This window comes from Pseudophryne corroboree, chromosome 2, assembly GCF_028390025.1.
Source record: "Pseudophryne corroboree isolate aPseCor3 chromosome 2, aPseCor3.hap2, whole genome shotgun sequence".
NCBI classification, from domain to species: domain Eukaryota; kingdom Metazoa; phylum Chordata; class Amphibia; order Anura; family Myobatrachidae; genus Pseudophryne; species Pseudophryne corroboree.
This window is the reverse complement of record NC_086445.1, coordinates 874727374-874748059: the sequence shown is the minus strand read 5'-3', so window position 1 is coordinate 874748059 and position 20686 is coordinate 874727374. Positions and strand designations below refer to the sequence as shown.

The window sequence follows — 20686 nt, the reverse complement described above, 5'->3', positions numbered from 1 at the left end:
TGACGTGGCTTTGCGGCTTATTCATACATTTGCACAAATATAAGTAATGGGATCTCTGAATTCCAATATTGTGTGGGATTTAAATCTGGTTACTGTTATCATTCAGGGTGCTGGGGGAAACAAAATGCCTTTTTTTCTAGCCCACCATAACTAGTTCTGATCATCTTCTGTTGAAGCTTGATAATAATGGGCACCATTTACCTATACTACTCTGGCTGATATTTAGTTTTGCCTCAGAGATATAGCTGTAATTATGTGAGCCACCAGATGTAAATCTAAATAGGATTCATGTACCAAACAGATTCTGAGGGCGCACAAATGTAATTAGTGAATACTAAATTACTAAAATTCCATTCAGCTACTATAATCAATTCTTAATGATAAAAGATCTTTTTATTGTACACTTAAACATACAATTTCATATAAAATATAAGGCAATCAAACCCATAAATGGTATATCATATTTGAAGGGTTGCCATCTTTTATGAAGAAGAAACACTCTGTAACCAACGCGTTTCGTCCTTAAAAGGACTTCATCAGGGTAAAATTGGTTTGAAGAGAATGTTATTTTCGGATGCCACCTATGGTGATTCAGCAAGACCTCTAATGGTGAGAGGATTTTCAAAAATTGGCTAATAATTAAATGAAGAAAAGGAAAGGTCCAACCTCTTCAAATTACTATTATTGAACAATGTGTATCAGTTTTTAGGAATGGTGAATATTTAGGTGGATAGATTAAAAAGCAAATTACTATGGCTCCTGCTAGATGTGGATCGATCCCCTTCAGAATAGCTATTCTGGAGTGTTTCTTCTTCATAAAAGATGGCGACCTTTCAAATATGATATACAGGTTGAGTATCCCTTATCCAAAATGCTTGGGACCAGGGGTATTTTGGATATCGGATTTTTTCCGTATTTTGGAATAATTGCATACCGTAATGATATATCATGGCGATGGGACCTAAATCTAAGCACAGATGCATTTATGGTTCATATACACCTTATACACACAGCCTGAAGATAATTTTAGCCAATATTTTTTATAACTTTGTGCATTAAACAAAGTGTATCTACATTCACACAATTCATTTATGTTTCATATACACCTTATACACACAGCCTGAAGGTCATTTAATACAATATTTTTAATAACTTTGTGTATTAAACAAAGTTTGTGTACATTGAGCCGTCAAAAAACAAAAGTTTCACTATCTCATTCTCACTCAAAAAGTCCGTATTTCGGAATATTCCGTATTTCGGATATTTGGATATGGGATACTCAACCTGTACCATTTATGGATACACACAAAAAATTGAGAGATCACGTCTGCGCTCGTCGAGAAATCCACTACTTATAATGATGAAGTTGAGTGTGCACAATATCTGAAAGATAGTTTTCAAAGTATATTGAATAAATGTGTTACGTGGTGTTGTTACAACATGTGAAACCTTTTCTTTCTGTCTGTGTCTTGATTTCTAATTCTCCGAGTTGATTCTAGAATAAATAAATGTCCTCGGTCGCGTCCACTGTGGAGTGTAATTCTCCTTAGGGGTGTCCCAAACAGTCGTTCTCCGGGTTTTCTCCTGTATTCGCGTCCGGGGTATCGGGATAATTCTTATCCTCAATAATTAGAGACACAAAGACAGGGAAAAAAGCCGCTGATAGTGTAGTAGACGTGTAAAGATTGGTGGAGATGTCTTTAAATGAAATCTTTAACAAGATGGTGACTGCTGAATGCGTACCAGTACTCACGTGTAGTATGTTATTTAAGGTGGAGTGTATAAATGCTGAAAGGCAATTCACTCCTCTAAATTCACGATTTACAGTAGGGGAGTGCGTACCGTACTCACATCCATAATTTAGAGGAGTGAATTGCCTTTCAGCATTTATACACTCCACCTTAAATAACATACTACACTATCAACTGTTCCTTTTCCACTCCCGAGGACAAGAACCATAAGGGATCCTGTCTGGAGAAGGAGGAGAAAACCATCGGAACATTAAAGATACCTTTACGCGAGGGAGACATCACGTTTTCACGTGAGTACTGGTACGCATTCAGCAGTCACCATCTTGTTAAAGATTTCATTTAAAGACATCTCCACCATTCTTTACACGTCTACTACACTATCAGCGGCTTTTTTCCCTGTCTTTGTGTCTCTAATTATTGAGGATAAGAATTATCCCGATACCCCGGACGCGAATACAGGAGAAAACCCGGAGAACGACTGTTTGGGACACCCCTAAGGAGAATTACACTCCACAGTGGACGCGACCGAGGACATTTATTTATTCTAGAATCAACTCGGAGAATTAGAAATCAAGACACAGACAGAAAGAAAAGGTTTCACATGTTGTAACAACACCACGTAACACATTTATTCAATATACTTTGAAAACTATCTTTCAGATATTGTGCACACTCAACTTCATCATTATAAGTAGTGGATTTCTCGACGAGCGCAGACGTGATCTCTCAATTTTTTGTGTGTATTCATGTTCTAGGGAGTTGAGTGACTCCCTGTAGATATCACCACTGCGGCTCTCCAGGGCGCGGTAGTCCTTCAAATAGCCTTCTGTACCATTTATGGGTTTGATTGCCTTATATTTTATATGAAATTGTATGTTTAAGTGTACAATACAAAGATCTTTTATCATTAAGAATTGATTGTAGTAGCTGAATGGAATTTTAGTAATTTAGTATTCTAATTACTAGAGATGAGCAGGTTCTGTTCTTCGAGATCCGAACCCCCCCGAACTTCACCTATTTTACACGGTTCCGAGGCAGCCTTGGATCTTCCCGCCTTGCTCGGTTAACCCGAACACGCCCGAACGTCATCATCCCGCTGTCGGATTTTCGTATTCTATATAAAGAGCCGCGCGTCGCCGCCATTTTCACTCGTGCATTGGAGATTGAACGGAGAGGAAGTGGCTGCGTTCTCTCCCTGAAAGCTCCGTAATCTGTGCTCAGTGTGCTGCAAATATCTGTGCTCAGTGTGCTGAAAATATCTACGTTCTCTGCCTGAAAACGCTCCATATCTGTGCTCAGTGTGCTGCAAATATCTGTGCTCAGCTCTGTGTAAAGTATACTATCTCTATGCTGCATTATTGTGAGCAGTATATACAGTAGGAAAGTGCAGCATTTTGGTGACCAGCAGTACACATATATAGTACAGTACAGTAGGCCATTGCTGTATCTTGCAGCTCTGTGTCAAGTATACTATCTCTATGCTGCATTATTGTGAGCAGTATATAGTAGGACAGTGCAGCATTTTGGTGACCAGCAGTACACATATATAGTACAGTACAGTAGGCCATTGCTGTATCTTGCAGCTGTGTCAAGTATACTATCTCTGTGCTGCATTATTGTGAGCAGTATATACAGTAGGACAGTGCAGCATTTTGGTGACCAGCAGTACACATATATAGTACAGTAGGCCATTGCTGTATCTTGCAGCTCTGTGTCAAGTATACTATCTCTGTGCTGCATTATTGTGAGCAGTATATAGTAGGACAGTGCAGCATTTTGGTGACCAGCAGTACACATATATAGTACAGTACAGTAGGCCATTGCTGTATCTTGCAGCTCTGTGTCAAGTATACTATCTCTGTGCTGCATTATTGTGAGCAGTATATACAGTAGGGACAGTGCAGCATTTTGGTGACCAGCAGTACACATATATAGTACAGTACAGTAGGCCATTGCTGTATCTTGCAGCTCTGTGTCAAGTACACTATCTGTGCTGCATTATTGTGAGCAGTATATACAGTAGGACAGTGCAGCATTTTGGTGACCAGCAGTACACATATATAGTACAGTACAGTAGGCCATTGCTGTATCTTGCAGCTCTGTGTCAAGTATACTATCTCTGTGCTTCATTATTGTGAGCAGTATATAGTAAGACAGTGCAGCATTTTGGTGACCAGCAGTACACATATATAGTACAGTACAGTAGGCCATTGCTGTATCTTGCAGCTCTGTGTCAACTATACTATCTCTGTGCTGCATTATTGTGAGCAGTATATAGTAGGACAGTGCAGCATTTTGGTGACCAGCAGTATACATATATAGTACAGTACAGTAGGCCATTGCTATTGATATATTACTGGCATATAATTCCACACATTAAAAAATGGAGAACTAAAAATGTGGAAGGTAAAATAGGGAAAGATCAAGATCCACTTCCACCTCGTGCTGATGCTGCTGCCACTAGTCATGGCCGAGACGATGAAATGCCATCAACGTCGTCTGCCAAGGCCGATGCCCAATGTCATAGTAGAGAGCATGTAAAATCCAAAAAAGTAAAGTTCAGTAAAATGACCCAAAAATCTAAATTAAAATCGTCTGAGGAGAAGCGTAAACTTGCCAATGTGCCAGTTACGACACGGAGTGCCAAGGAACGGCTGAGGGCCTGGCCTATGTTCAAGGCTAGTGGTTGAGCTTCACATGAGGATGGAAGCACTCATCCTCCCGCTAGAAAAATGAAAAGAGTTAAGATGGCAAAAGCACAACAAAGAACTGTGCATTCTTCTAAATCACAAATCCCCAAGGAGAGTACAATTGTGTCGGTTGTGATGCCTGACCTTCCCAACACTGGACGGGAAGAGGTGGCGCCTTCCACCATTTGCACGCCCCCTGCAAGTGCTGGAAGGAGCACCCACAGTCCAGTTCCAGATAGTCAAAATGAAGATGTCACTGTTGAAGTACACCAGGATGAGGATATGGGTGTTGCTGGCGCTGAGGAGGAAATTGACAAGGAGGATTCTGATGGTGAGGTGGTTTGTTTAAGTCAGGCACCCGGGGAGACACCTGTTGTCTGTGGGATTAATATGGCCATTGACATGCCTGGTCAAATTACAAAAAAAATCACCTCTTCGGTGTGGAATTATTTTAACAGAAATGCGGACAACAGGTGTCAAGCCGTGTGTTGCCTTTGTCAAGCTGTAATAAGTAGGGGTAAGGATGTTAACCACCTAGGAAACATCCTCCCTTATACGTCACCTGGAGCGCATTCATCAGAAGTCAATGACAAGTTCAAAAACTTTGGGTGACAGCGGAAGCAGTCCACTGACAACTAAATCCCTTCCTCTTGTACCCAAGCTCCTGCAAACCACACCACCAACTCCCTCAGTGTCAATTTCCTCCTTAGACAGGAATGCCAATAGTCCTGCAGGCCATGTCACTGGCAAGTCTGACGAGTCCTCTCCTAACTGGGATTCCACCGATGCATCCTTGAGTGTAACGCCTACTGCTGCTGGCACTGCTGTTGTTGCTGCTGGGAGTCGATTGTCATCCCAGAGGGGAAGTCGGAAGACCACTTGTACTACTTCCAGTAAACAATTGACTGTCCAACAGTCCTTTGCGAGGAAGATGAAATATCACAGCAGTCATCCTGCTGCAAAGCGGATAACTCAGGCCTTGGCAGCTGTGTTGGTGTTAAACGTGTGTCCGGTATCCACCGTTAATTCACAGGGAATTAGACAATTTATTGAGGTACTGTGTCCCCGGTACCAAATACCATCTAGGTTCCACTTCTCTAGGCAGGCGATAACGAGAATGTACACAGACGTCAGAAAAAGAGTCACCAGTGTCCTAAAAAATGCAGTTGTACCCAAGTAGTATCAGCATCTCGCAAACGCCAACTCGTTCCTAGGCAGGTTACGCTTTGTATCACCGCTTTCCATAAGAGGCACACAGCTGACAACCTCTTACGGAAACTGAGGAACATCATCGCAGAATGGCAGAATGGCTTACCCCAATTGGACTCTCCTGGGTATTTGTGACATCGGACAATGCCACCAATATTGTGTGTGCATTACATGTGGGCAAATTCCAGCACGTCCCATGTTTTGCACATACACTGAATTTGGTGGTGCAGAATTTAAAAAAAAATGACAGGGGCGTGTAAGAGATGCTGTCGGTGTCCCGAAGAATTGCGGGCCACTTACGGCATTCAGCCACCGCGTGCCGAAGACTGGAGCACCAGCAAACACTCCTGAACCTGCCCTGCCATCATCTGAAGCAAGAGGTGGTAACGAGGTGGAATTCAACCCTCTATATGCTTCAGAGGATGGAGGAGCAGCAAAAAGCCATTCAAGCCTATACATCTGCCTACGATATAGGCAAAGGAGGGGGAATGCACCTGACTCAAGCGCAGTGGAGAATGAGTTCAACGTTGTGCAAGGTTCTGCAACCCTTTGAACTTGCCACACGTGAAGTCAGTTCAGACACTGCCAGCCTGAGTCAGGTCATTCCCCTCATCAGGCTTTTGCAGAAGCAGCTGGAGAGATTGAAGGAGGAGCTAAAATGGAGCGATTCCACTAGGCATGTGGGACTTGTGGATGGAGCCCTTAATTCGCTTAACCAGGATTCACGGGTGCAGAGCCGGATTAAGAGGGGGGTCCCGGGGATAAGTACCCCGGGCCCTTTTTCAAAAGGGCCCCCCGCCACCGCCATAGATCGGATCACTGGTCCGATCAGCGGTATTGCACTGCGCTCCCGGTCCCCACTCCCAGGAGCCGGCGCGGCGGCATCACACGCAGGGCAGCTAATCGATTGCTGTCCCTGGCGGCTCACGGGAGGCTCCCCACTGCAGTCTGCAGTGTATCGAAAGGATGGTACAGGGAGACAGAGGGAAGGACAGCTGAGCGACAGCTCAGCTGTCCAATTATCTGGGGAGCAGCAGCTTGCGGCTCAGTCATTGGCTGGGCGCGCAGGCTGCAGTGAAGAAAGAGTACACATCGTATGGATGCAGCCAGCACCCAGCCAGCTCTCCTATACAGTTGTTCTGTATATTATCTGTGAGCCTACCAGGAGCACATTTCACAAAAATGTAAGGCTGGCTGTTTTATTATGTACAGGGTTTATATATATATATATATATATATATATATACACAGGAAGAAAACAGCGGCAGTCTGATGGTTTTGTCCAAATAGTTCAATGTGTTCATTTTTATGTACCGCTGTTTTCTTCCTGTTGTACTAATTACAGAAGGCACCAGTGGCATTTGCTCCTTTATTGGAGTGCCAGGCCATCCATTCCTATGTATGTACTATATATCACCACCCAAATGGCTTCATTAATCCTATTTGTATTCATCAAATGGCAAGCATATTCAGGGCCCAATTCAGTAAGGATTGCAAATTCTGCTAATTAGCAGAATTTGCAATCCTTTTCCTAGCATGCTGAACACCGCCTCCCCCCTTTATGAAGCAAAAATTGCGATCGCTTCGCAATTTCTGCTTCATTGTAGAAATTAGTGAAGCCTCCTGCCAGCGCAGCCGCCGTGGTTACGCCCCCGACATGCCCTCCTGTCCCCGTTCGCGCCGCACTGGACAATGCCACCACGGCTCTGTCTCCTCCCTGGAAACTAAATTTTAGGGCCCCCCTGTCTTATGTACCCCAGGCCCCCCGAAGCCTTAATCCAGCTCTGCACGGGTGGTCAATCTGTTGAAATCAGAGCACTACATTTTGGCCACCGTGCTCGATCCTAGGTTTAAAGCCTACGTTGTATCTCTCTTTCCGGCAGGCACAAGTGTGCAGAGGTGCAAAGACCTGCTGGTGAGACACTTGTCAAGTCAAGCGGAACGTGACCCGTCAACAGCTCCTCCTTCACATTCTCCCGCAACTGGGGCTTGCTAGGAAAAGGCTAAGAATTCCGAGCCCACCCACTGGCGGTGATGCAGGGCAGTCTGGAGCGAGTGCTGACATCTGGTCCGGACTGAAGGACCTGCCAACGGTTACTGTCGTCTACTGTCACTGCATATGATTCTGTCACCATTGAAAGAATGGTGGAGGATTATATGAGTGACCGCATCCAAGTAGGCACGTCAGACAGTCCGTACGTATACTGGCAGGAGAAAGAGGCAATTTGGAGTCCTTTACACAACCTGGCTTTATTTTACCTAAGTTGCCCCCCCTCCACTGTGTACTCCGAAAGAGTGTTTAGTGCAGCCGGTCACCTTGTCAGCAATCGACGTACGAGGTTACTTCCAGAAAATGTGGAGAAGATGATGTTCATCAAAATGAATTATAATCAATTCCTCCGTGGAGACATTCACCAGCAATTGCCTCCTGAAAGTACACAGGGACCTGAGATGGTGGATTCCAGTGGGGACGAATTAATACTCTGTGAGGAGAGGGATGTACACAGTGAAAGGGGTGATGAATCGGACGATGAGGAGGAGGTGGACATCTTGCCTCTGTAGAGCCAGTTTGTGCAACGAGAGATTGATTGCTTCTTTTTTGGTGGGGGCCCAAACCAACCAGTCATTTAAGCCACAGTCGTGTGGCAGACCCTGTGGCTGAAATGATGGGTTTGTTAAAGTGTGCATGTCCTGTTTATACAACATAAGGGTGGGTGGGAGGGCCCAAGGACAATTCCATCTTGCACCTCTTTTTTATTTATTTATCTCTGCATCATGTGATGTTTGGGGCTAATTTTTTTAAGTGCCATCCTGTCTGACACTGCAGTGCCACTCCTAGATGGGCCAGGTGTTTGTGTCGGCCACTTGGGTCGCTTAGCTTAGTCATCCAGCGACCTCGGTGCAAATTTTAGGACTAAAAATAATATTGTGAGGTGTGAAGTGTTCAGAATAGACTGGAAATGAGTGGAAATTATGGTTATTGAGGTTAATAATACTATGGGATCAAAATTACCCCCAAATTCTATGATTTAAGCTGTTTTTGATTTTTTTTTGGAAAAAAAACACCCGAATCCAAAACACACCCGAATCCGACAAAAAATTTTCAGGGAGGTTTTGCCAAAACGCGTCCGAATCCAAAACACGGCCGCGGAACCGAATCCATAAACCAAAACACAAAACCCGAAAAATTTCTGGTGCACATCTACTAATTACATTTGTGCGCCCTCAGAATCTGTTTGGTACTGTACATGGGGCCTAATTCTGAGTTGATCGCAGCATTAAATTTGTTAGCAGTTGGGCAAAACCATGTGCACTGCAGGGGGAACAGATATAACATGTGCAGAGAGAGTTAGATTTGGGTGTGGCGTGTTCAAACTGAAATCTAAATTGCAGTGTAAAAATAAAGCAGCCAGCATTTACCCTGCACAGAAACAAAATAACCCACCCAAATCTAACGCTCTCTGCACATGTTACATCTGCCCCCCCTGCAGTGCACATGGTTTTGCTAACAAACTTGCTGCTGCGATCAACTCAGAATTACCCCCATGGTCTCTGGTATCCTATTCTAGCAGTAGAATTATTCTAGAGGAGCTGCCCCTGTATATAGCGCAAGATAAGGATAAAAATCTGTACTTTATAAATAGGATTCAGTTTATAGAAATACATAATGACATATTTCACTGCTGGTCTTTATAACACTGTGTTGAAAATATAACCTGCTTATATATAAGGTACATTTTGCCTTGCGGATGCTACTTTATACTGAGACAATTGCCAGTTTTGTTACACTGCTACCCAGCAGACTCATGTGACATAGATAATGTTTCTACCGTCATCTAGAGGTAATTTTAGGTCTTCGTGACACAATTATTGATACCTTTCAGACAGAAAACCAGTACCATTACATTGTGCCACGCCAGGTATTGATCAGCACTAAATCCTTGTTTCATCAGACAGCTAATACAATCCTTCAAAGTGCAATGACAAGCGGCTGGAAAGACACTATCTAGGATCCAGAAATCACACAATAATACTCACCCCATTGTTTGGTCCTACGTGCTGCTCAGCTATCCCTAGGAATGATTGCAGAGGGGTTTTACTGCCTGGAAAGAAAATTGAGAAGTAAGGCTAACAATCAGGGATGGACACAGCCATTTCACCACACATGACAGCACCTGAAAATAGGATTTTGGTACCTACCAGGTAAATCCTTTTCTTTGAATCCATAGGGGGCACTGGAGTACTCTTGGGATATGGACGGCTTCCACCGGAAGAAGGCACTGAATAAATTAATTTTTGAGACTACTCCTCCCCTCCATATCCTGCAGCACTTCAGTGTTTTTTACTGAGCCGAACAGGATCGATAGAGAGATTGACAAAAGGAGAATTACATATAGTCTCACAGACAACAATAAAGTTGACACAACGTAACAGACAACTAAACAGTTGACACCATAACTGATTAACCCTTGTTAAATTTAAACCAGTCGTGAAAGTGTGTTACCATAAGAACCACTGGACTCCTAAAACAGGTAAACTGCTCTGGGTGGGCGTCCAGTGCCCCCTATGGATTCAAAGAAAAGGATTTACCTGGTAGGTACCAAAATCCTATTTTCTTTTTCATCCACTAGGGGTCACTGGAGTACTCTTGGGATGTACCAAAGTCTCCTCCGTGGCGGGAGAGCTGTTTGGCACCTGTAACACTAAACGGCCAAAGCTAGATGCTGCTGCCGCGAACGTATCAAACTTGTAAAAGCGCACAAACGTGTGCACTGACGACCAAGTAGCCGCACGGCAAAGCTGTGTCGTAGAAGCCCCACGACTCGCTGCCCATGACGTCCCCACAGAACGTGTGGAATGAGCTGTTACTGAAGTAGGTGGCTGTAACTTAGCATAAAGGTAAGCCTGACGTATAGTCAGTTTGATCCATCTGGATAAGGTCTGCTTAGAGGCTGGCCAACCCCTCTTAGCTGCGTCATAGAGAACAAACAACGTATCTGTCTTACGCACAGTAGACGTTCGGGAAACATAGATACGCAATGCGCGAACCACATCCAACGTTCCAGAGTCTCCTGTTAACACAGGAACTACTATTGGTTGATTGATGTGAAAAGACGACACTACCTTTGGTAGAAAAGCGGGATTCGTCCGAAGTTCCGCTCTGTCATCATGAAAAATTAAATACGGTGACTTGCATGACAAGGCACCCAAATCTGAAACACGCTTAGCCGAAGCTAAGGCTAAAAGAAAAATCGTTTTCCAAGTGAGAAATTTAATATCCACTTGTTGTAAGGGTTCAAAGTAATCGGACTGTAAGAAATCTAAAACCAGATTCAAGTCCCATGGTGCTGTAGGTGGAATGAAAGGAGGCTGTATCCTCTTTACACCCTGTAGAAACGTATGTATTGACTGCAACGAGGCCAATTTCCTTTGAAAATAAATTGACAACGCAGATACCTGCACCTTTAATGTGGAAAGACGTAGTCCTCCATCTAACCCCATTTGTAAAAATAACAAAAGACGGGATAATTTAAAAGACGATGTCGGAAATTTCCGAGCTTCACACCAACCTATATAAGTACGCCAAATTCTATAATAATGAGCTGCCGTAACCGGCTTCCTAGCTCGTACCATGGTTGGTATAACAGACTCAGGAATGCCCTCTTTCCTTAAGATGGCCTTTTCAACAGCCACCCCGTCAAACGCAGCCGCGCTAAATCGGGGTAAAGGAACGGACCCTGTTGTAACAGGTCCGGACGTAGTGGGAGTGGCCACGGATCGTCTGCGAGTAACCCGAGGAGATCCGAGAACCAAGCCCTCCGAGGCCAATGAGGCGCCACTAGAATGACTGTGACGAACCCTCTCTTGATCCGTTTTAGCACCAACGGGAGCAGCGGAAACGGTGGAAACAGATACACAAGGCTGTATGGCCACGTGGCTGTGAGAGCATCCACCGCCACTGCCCCTGGATCTCTTGTTCTGGACACATATCTTGACACCTGATGATTGTGGCGGGATGCCATTAGATCCACCTGAGGGTAACCCCACTTCTGGATCAACATCTGAAATACTTCTGGATTCAATGCCCACTCTCCTGGATGAAAATCCCGACGACTGAGAAAATCTGCCTCCCAGTTGTCCACTCCAGGAATGAACACTGCCGATAATATCACCTGGTGATATTCGGCCCATCTGAGGATCCGAGCTACTTCCCGCATAGCCATGCGGCTTCTCGTTCCTCCTTGTTTGTTTATATATGCGACTGCCGTCGCGTTGTCTGACTGCACCTGAACAGTCTGAAAACGAAACATGTACACCGCTTGTCTTAGAGCATTGTAAATCGCCCTGAGTTCCAGAACATTTATGGATAGCGATCTTTCGTGATCCGCCCAGAGGCCCTGGAGCCGATAACTCTGAACTACAGCTCCCCAACCTCTGAGACTTGCGTCTGTTGTCAGAATTATCCAATTCGCGACGCCGAATCGTCTCCCTGCAGATAGATTGTGTATTTTTAACCACCAGAGAAGAGACACCCTGACTTGTGGTGACAACCTCACCCTGTGGTGCAGCTGCAGATGTGATCCCGACCACTGTGCTAACACCTCCAGTTGAAACGGACGTGAGTGAAATCTTCCGAACTGAAGTGCTTCGAAAGCCGCCACCATTGTGCCTAGAAGGCGAATGCACAAATGTACTGAGACTGTGCGTGGCTTGAGCACTAATTGCACCAGATGACGAATGCCCTGTACTTTCTGTTGTGGCAGGTAAACCCTTTGTTTTACTGTATCGAGAATCATCCCTAGGAATTGAAGTCGTTGACACGGAATTAGATGTGATTTCTTTAAACTGACTATCCAACCGTGCTGAACTAGTACATTGTACGTTAGTAAGGCATGTTGGAGAAGCAATTGTTGAGACGGAGCCTTTATGAGTAGATCGTCTAAATACGGAACAATTATTACCCCTAGGGACCTGAGATGAGCTGTCATCACGGACATTACCTTGGTGAATACCCGAGGCGCTGATGAGAGGCCAAACGGTAGAGCCTGAAATTGGTAATGGTCTCGTCTTATCGCAAACCTTAAGAAACTCTGGTGAGGTGGCCAAATCGGAATGTGCAAATACGCATCCTTGAGATCTAGTGCAATCATGAATTCCTGTGGCTCTAACCCTGCAATTACTGACCTGAGAGATTCCATCTTGAATCTGTGGTAAGTGACGTAATGATTGAGACCTTTTAGGTTCAATATTGGCCTGACTGAGCCATCTGGTTTTGGTACCAGAAACAGACTGGAATAATAACCCTGCCCCTGTTCCTGCACAGGGACCGGAATTATCACTGCAGCATTCAGCAGAGACTGAATGGCAACCTGCAGAACTGCTTTCTTGTCGTCCGACACAGGCAGTCCTGTCGTGAAAAATCTTCCTGTCGGAAGATAATCGAACTCTATTTTGTAACCCTCTAATACTAAATTGCGGATCCACCCATCTGTGGACGTCTGCAGCCACGCCCCCTGAAAGCTCTGAAGGCGTGCTCCCACAATTGGAGATCCGAGATGGGCTGGGAGCCCGTCATGCCACTGGTTTGTTAGTGGTCTTGGTGTCTTGACGACGTGCATTGGATTGTCGGGCACTACGTCCCCGACCTCTTCTGCCCGGCGTGACTGCTCCTCCCTGCCCACGAAAGGGCTGAGTTCTAAAGGATTTGAACGCCGGACCAGAATATTTCCGTTTAGGTATAGTTGTAGGCGATGGAAGAAAAACAGACTTCCCTCCAGTAGCCTCAGAAATCCATTTGTCCAATTCAGGACCAAAAAGTTTCTCGCCATCATAAGGCAATGCCTCTATACCTTTTTTAACCTCCGTCTCCGCCTGCCACGAACGCAGCCAAAGTGCTCGTCGTACTGTGACTAGCGATGAGGACAGGCGAGAAGTAAGCTGACAGACGTCAGTAGAAGCTGTACATAGATATTCAGCAGCTTCCCAGATTTGATCCGCGAGAAGTATAAGATGATCATCTTGCAGAGCCGACTTGAGCTCTTTTATCCATACCATTAAAGCTTTAGTAATCCAAATGCCAACCAACCCAGGTCTCAGCAGCACTCCAGCTGCTGTATACATGGACCTTAGCATAGCCTCTATTTTACGATCTGCAGGGTCTTTAAGCGTAGTAGCAGTTGGAACTGGTATGGTTAACTTCCTCGTAAGTTTAGATACGGATGAATCCACCAAAGGTGGGTTCTCCCATGTAGCTGTCATGGCCTCTGGAAACGGGTAACTCGATTTAAATCTACGAGGAATAGAAAACCGTTTGTCCGGATTTTTCCGTGACTCCAGTAACATTTTATTAAGAGATTCCGAGATAGGGAAACACATCGGAGATCTCTGTCGTTTAGTAAAGACTACCTCATCATTCGTCAGTGGCTCCTCAGTTTCCGTAAACTCCAGCGACTGACGAACTGCTCTGATGAGATTGTCAATACCTGGGCTGTCAAAGTCGTCACCTTCTGACTGTTGTTCTATTTCGCCCTCCTCGTACTCCTGTTCAGTGAGGTCTAGTATCCCAGAGACAGGAAAATTAGTAGGAAAAGGAAACTTATCTTTTCCACTCAAGGTGGACTTATGACCAGCTTGAGACTCCCCAGGTAACTCAAATGGTCTCATCTTAAACTCAGATCTTGCCGCCTCTCTTTCTTCACGAGAGGCGGCCAGTTCTGATTGTAAACCAACTAATACATCTGCAAGTAAAGCCCATGGCGGGTCCTGAGATGCCTTTACTTCTGGAATGGAAATCGTATTTATGGCTGTATTAACAACACATGCTGTACATGTGGTGGATCCATCAGGCAACACACTCTTACAGACATGACGTGACAAATGTTTCTTAGATTTTGCTGGTGTCTTACTCATTATGAAGACAGACAATACAAACTCCACACAGACAGACTGCACGACTCAGTAATAACACCAAAGTTCCTGGTATATATCTAGGCAAGTGCAGTGCCTGCCAGAAATACGAAAACTGACCCCAAAATTCCTCTAGTACCACTCTTAGCCGAGATGTAAAAATAGGAAACCTGGAACAGACAGGAGAACATTTAAACATATTAAGCATTTCTTGCACTGCCAAATACTGTTAAAGTCTCCCCCCCCCCACTCCCACGACCTCCGTGTACAGCACCGGGTCTGGGCCTGTGGAAGTTTTGCAAAGGGCCGTGTGAGCGGCCTGACTGTAGACCCCGGACAACGGAACTCCTCGGCTGCTGCGGGCGGATGGCGGAAGCAGAGAGCGTGCTGCATGGAGCCGTGGAGCGGCCCATGCACACGTGCTCCCGCCCGCCACACACAGCATAACGGCGTGTCTGTGTAGCCAAGCAGCGCTGCTGCTGCGCAGGGAGCAGCGGTCTTTTAGGATGCTGGGAGCCGGAGAGTGAGAGCGCGCCGCATGGACCGTGAAGCGGCCCATGTACACGCGCTCCGGGCAGCGGTGAGTACCCAACAATCCCCAACAGTGGAGCGGCAGCAAGCGCTGACCGCCCCAACCCAACATACCTGGACCGTGACAAAAGTCTATGACGGGGCCTTCATCCAAGCTCCGTCCAGCTTTCCTGCAGGCAGCCTGCAAGTGGAGTGAGGGAGCTCTTTACAGAGAGGTCCGACACTCACGGCTACTCAGCCGCTTCCACTGTCCCTGACCCACGCCTGTTAGAAGGGGGGAAAGGACGTGGAAATTGAAGAAAAAAAAAAACTTAGAAAAAAAATTCCAATACTTTGTGGATGAGCTCCACTATGCCTTCTAACTGTGTCGAGCACAGAAAAAACACTGAAGTGCTGCAGGATATGGAGGGGAGGAGTAGTCTCAAAAATTAATTTATTCAGTGCCTTCTTCCGGTGGAAGCCGTCCATATCCCAAGAGTACTCCAGTGACCCCTAGTGGATGAAAAAGAAATGACATCTTTCTCATTCTCTGCACAACACACTGGGGTAGATGTATTAACCTGGAGAAGGCATAAAGAAGTGATAAACCAGTGATAAATGCAAGGTGATAAACACACCAGCCAATCAGCTCCCATATGTAAATTAACAGTTAGAAGCTGATTGGCTGGTGCATTATCATCTTGCACTTAACACTGCTTTATAACTGGTTTATCACTTCCTTATGCCTTCTCCAGGTTAATACATCTACCCCAATGTTTCTTCAAGTTCTAGTGCACTACCAACAATAAAATAATAGGTGTTAATCTCTTCAATATTATGGAGAACAGCCATGTACTAAGCCTTGGAGAGTGATAAAGTGTAGAGAGAGAAAGTGCCAACCAATCAGCTCCTGTCATTTTCGAGACACATGGACAGATGTACTAAACCTTGGAGAGTGATAAACTACCAACCAATCAACTTTTGTAATTGCACTTAAGTAACATGGCACCTACGGGCTGATTGCAGGGACAGGGGAGAAAAATACCCTACTAAGTGCTTGGAGGGGATTCACATGGACAGAGCATTCTCAGAAGCTGGGTCCCTGCATGTGATATCTGATACATTCTTGCAATGTATTCAAATATCGCAGTGCGAATTTAGACAAATTTATCACATCACTTCTGAAATCTGGATTGTGATAAATATGCCCCTAAGAGTTGCTGATGGAACCACAATTCTACATAGATGTGCGAAATACAGGAATTTTTCTGAAATTTATAATTCATGCTCTTGATTATATTATTTGGTTTCTGCTTTTATTTTATTTATTTTTATTGAAGGAGGACACATCTGTATTTATCAATTAATATTTGCAAGATATCCCCTAAAAACAGGGTATATGTATCATACAAAATATGTCCCTAAGTGTATTGGTATCCGTATGGAAGATAGACAATAAATAGGTAGACAGTCAATAGGTCAACACCAGATAGTCAACATGGTAAAAAAAAGTCGACACGCACATGGGTACACAAAAAAGGTTGACGCATGTTTTTTTTTAATGAGTTTTAGTGTTAGGGAGGGTTAGAAATAGGGTTAAAATATTTTTAGAAAATGTTAATGTTTTCTGTGTTGACTATCTGCATGTCAACACTGTCTACCTATTGGCCTTGTCGACCTATTGACAATCTATCTATACACTGTTGCTCTTTTAAACCACACCCAAGTGTATTACAGTGCACTGGAGGTTGTTCATCAGGTTTAGGTGCCTCAGATCTAAAGGTGTAGAAAGTAGGAAGTTTGTGGAAGACTCGTGTCCTAGAATTATTGGGGATGGCCCATTCATGTTGTTTGGGGAGGCTGGTGTGTGTGTGTGTGTGTGTGTGTGTGTGTGTGTGTGTGTGTGTGTGTGTGTGTGTGTCCAGGACCAAACACCTTTGAGCTACACTGCGGATCAACAATCCATTCCCAAATGACCCCTATTCTATCCTGTTCGTTTTTTTTGTCTTTTGTCTCCCTTCCCCTCCTCACTCCCGCCACTACCCCGCTCCCCTCTATATACGGAGCTGGTGCAGAGAATGAGAGACAGACAGATGAGAAGGCTGCCTTACTTAGGCTTCAAGCATTGGTAACTCTATACGGTGGGATTAAGTGGGGGCAATATTCATGTAATTTATAGGCAGGTATGTATGTGATGTATAAAAGTTATGTGGGGATTGCATGTTTGAGGGGGGATACGTTCAGGATCCCGGCTGTCGGGATCCCAGGAGCCGTAATACTGACACCAGAATCCTGACAGCCGTCAGAATCCCGAAAGGATCCAGATGACGGAATCCTGACAGTAAGGATCCCGAAGGTAAGTATTAACAGCCACCTTAGGTTTAGCCAGCGGGGGTGGGGTAGGTTTAGACACACTCCAGGGAGGGTTATGGTTAGGCTGCCGGGTTGCAGGAGGTTAGTGTTAGGCTGCAGGGGGGGTTGAGGGGGGGGGGGTTGGTGGGAGGGTAGGGTTAGGCACCACCGGGGGGGGAGTGCTAGGGTTAGGCACTAAGGAGGGAGGGTTAGGTTATAGGCTGCGGGAACAGAGGGGTTAGATTTAGTCACCACCGTAGGGGAGGTTAGGGTTAGGCACCAATAGGGGAGGTTAGGATTAGGCTGCAGACAGGGAGGGATAGGGTTAGGGGTAGGGGAGGGATGTTACGGTACCTAATGTACCCCTGTCGGCATTGCCGCAATCGGGGTGCCGTTGTCGGGATACTGACTGCTGGCATCCCGACCGCCGGCTTTTCATACTGAATCCGTTTGAGGGCTTATTACTGTTATCTGGGAGCTGGGGGGAGCTGGGGGGTGCTGGGGGGGTGGGGGGGGGGGGGGTTTAGGTGAGACATATTAATTAAATGTGGGGACTAGTTGCTGTTATTAATATTACTGTATGTGGTGGTTGGTGGGTCTATTAATATATTATAGGAGCTATTCATATGATATGCATTATGGGATTTCAATTAAATATAATCCATTAATGTTCATACTTCTTGGGGGAAATAGTCCTATTTATTAAATAGGAATGCATTCAAGTGAAATGCTGGCCTGTTGGGGAGGCGGGTATAAGAATATATATTATATATTAAATGTAAATGTTATTAATTTAATGGCAGCACTGGATAGGTGCAAATACTGTAAGTAACTCTTTAATTGTGACTGCTAAGGGTTGACTGGAGGATCGGATGCCTATTATACCATGAGACTTTGCTAGCACCTGGTGTATGTGTTGCATCTTGTTACCAGAAAATGCATCTTAGGGGGTGATTCAGGCCTGATCGCTGCTGTGCATTTTCACACAGCAGGCGATCAGCAATAGACTGCGCATGCGTATGCACCGCCATGTGCACGCGCGTCAGCGAACAACAACAGGCATCGCCGGTAAGCGACAGGCTGGTGTGAAAATTACAATCGCACAGCCAGTCGCATGCTGATTGACAGGAAGAGGCCATTTGTGGGAGGTAACTGACCGTTTTCTGGGAGTGTCAGGGAAAACCCAGGCGTTCCCAAGCGTTTTCAGGGAGGGTGTGTCACGTCAGCTCCAGTTCCGATCAGCCTGTTCTCTTCGCACTGTAGCAGTAAGTCCTGGCCGCGCAGAGGCTGCACACAGTGGAAAAATCATTCACTGGTGAGTGAGGTGCGAACGGATTTGCAGCTGTCCGCTGACTGAGGGATTTTTAGCAGCTCGGAGTACACATGCAATCGCACACTTGCATGGCGAATAAACACTCCCCTTGGGCGGCGACTATCTGATCGCAGGACAACAATTTTAGCAGCCCAGTGATCAGGTCTGAATCACCCAGTTAGTCATAATGCAATGTGACTGGGAAGTAACAGGAAACTGCGCTGATTAATTTGATATGCAACACATATATCTGTATGCAGGGGTGTTTTAAGAGAGGAGGGGCCCCGTGTGCAAACTCCGGGTGGGCCACCTCTTCTTCATGTTGGCCTAGCCTCCGGCATTGTGCCGGAGTCTACTGCGCAGATCTTTGGAAACATGGCGCCTGCTATGTTCCGGAGACAAATTTTGTACTCCATTGAGTACACTTCTGAATCTGCCTTACAGTAAAAATAAGAATTCAATATCTATCCTAGGACCACCTCTAAATTTTAAGAATGCATTTTCTTTCAAAATACTGTGCAGTTTAGTGTCACTCATCATGGAACGCACTATTTAGTCATTAAAATTGGTGCATGTGCGCAAAAACAGTAGCAAACAGCACATGCAATTTGGGACCCCCACACCTGTAATATTTTTATCAATCAGGTCTATTTATGTGGAGTACATGCGTAAAATCCATATTATTATACTGAGCAATATTCAAAAAAATGCATACGCTACGTCCATCCACATACGCATTTTGTTGCATCTTACACTTAGGACTCAATTAAGTCACACGCGATTAAGGCTATATGCCACACTTACGGTACAACCGGACTCGAGATTTTTGTTATTACTATACCATAAAATATGGTGAATATTCTTGAGGTGGATTAGTGATTTTACAGCTGGCTATTTAAAAATAACCAAAGTTTTTCAGAAAGCATCTCTAAGGGGGCTATTCAAATGTTCGTTCTTAATAAAAGGGCACCTATTATTGCTATTCAATTGTTCTGGGTGCCCTTTAATTATCGCACTTATCACCTCCAGTTAGACAGGGTTTAGCTGCGTAAAGCGCCAAAACCCATTTAATCTAATGGACGCGACGGGTAAAAGTCTAATTTGGTTGCCCAAACGGGCTGACTTCTCACACATTTCAGCTCGCAGCCTCCAGGGCTGCAAGCTGAAATGTGACTGGGCGTCTGATTGGAGCAACATTTGACTAGCTTCAATAGACGCCCATTAGTATTCCATGCCTCGCAAACATTTGAATAGCCCCCTAAGTAGTACTTAAGCAAGTTTTTGAAGAATTGACTCACCATGTTATACTTTCACTAAGAAATTACCTTTGCTCTTTCCCTTGTGCTGGTCTGATAAATGTTCTGTGCGGGTTCTAGTAATTAATTCTACATTGGAAGCTCCATAGACCTGAGAAGAGAATCAGAAAGGAATTAAACAGCAGTTTGATTTTCTATGTATTTTATTAACTTGGATTACCAGTGAATTGCTCAACTTGCCTTATGTATGTCTTTAAGTAACTGGCTATTATGGCATCCGCAGAAGATCATAAATTTATTCTAGATATTCCGTGCCAAAATCCATCATTACGTTAGATCTGATCAGGTATAGTGGAAAAGCACCTCATATTAATACTGCCACCACCATACATTTATTTTTGTGATTTGTGTTTAAGGTGACTTGCTCAGTTAGGTTGATGAAGCTGTACATCTTGGGTTGTTGAGATTGGGGCTCTTTTAAAGTACTACCCCAAACAGTTTATTGGTGGTCCACCTGACATGGTGAGTCATGTGCAAATGGGCCATGTAGCCATTTATAGATATGACCTTGCATAAATGTAAGTGTAAGCAAGACCATAACAGGGACTTATGGGCCCTACACACTCTGCGATCTGCCCGACGGCGGATACGGCCGACCCAGCGCGGGGCCGCGCATCGTTCATCGCTGGTGCCTCCACA

At 44.9% G+C, this 20686-nt stretch overlaps 1 protein-coding gene across 4 annotated transcripts in view; it reads right to left on the bottom strand.

Annotated features, from left to right (window-relative positions):
• Nucleotides 1-20686, bottom strand: part of ANKRD13B (ankyrin repeat domain 13B) — a 307156-nt gene that overhangs the window by 20609 nt on the left and 265861 nt on the right. For all 4 annotated transcript variants that reach the window (XM_063955948.1, XM_063955947.1, XM_063955950.1 and 1 more), the window contains exons 8-9: nucleotides 20057-20138; nucleotides 9689-9753 (exon numbers count right to left, since the gene is read on the bottom strand). In XM_063955948.1, coding sequence (XP_063812018.1) covers nucleotides 9689-9753; nucleotides 20057-20138 — 147 coding nt within the window. The remainder of the gene's footprint in view (nucleotides 1-9688; nucleotides 9754-20056; nucleotides 20139-20686) is intronic.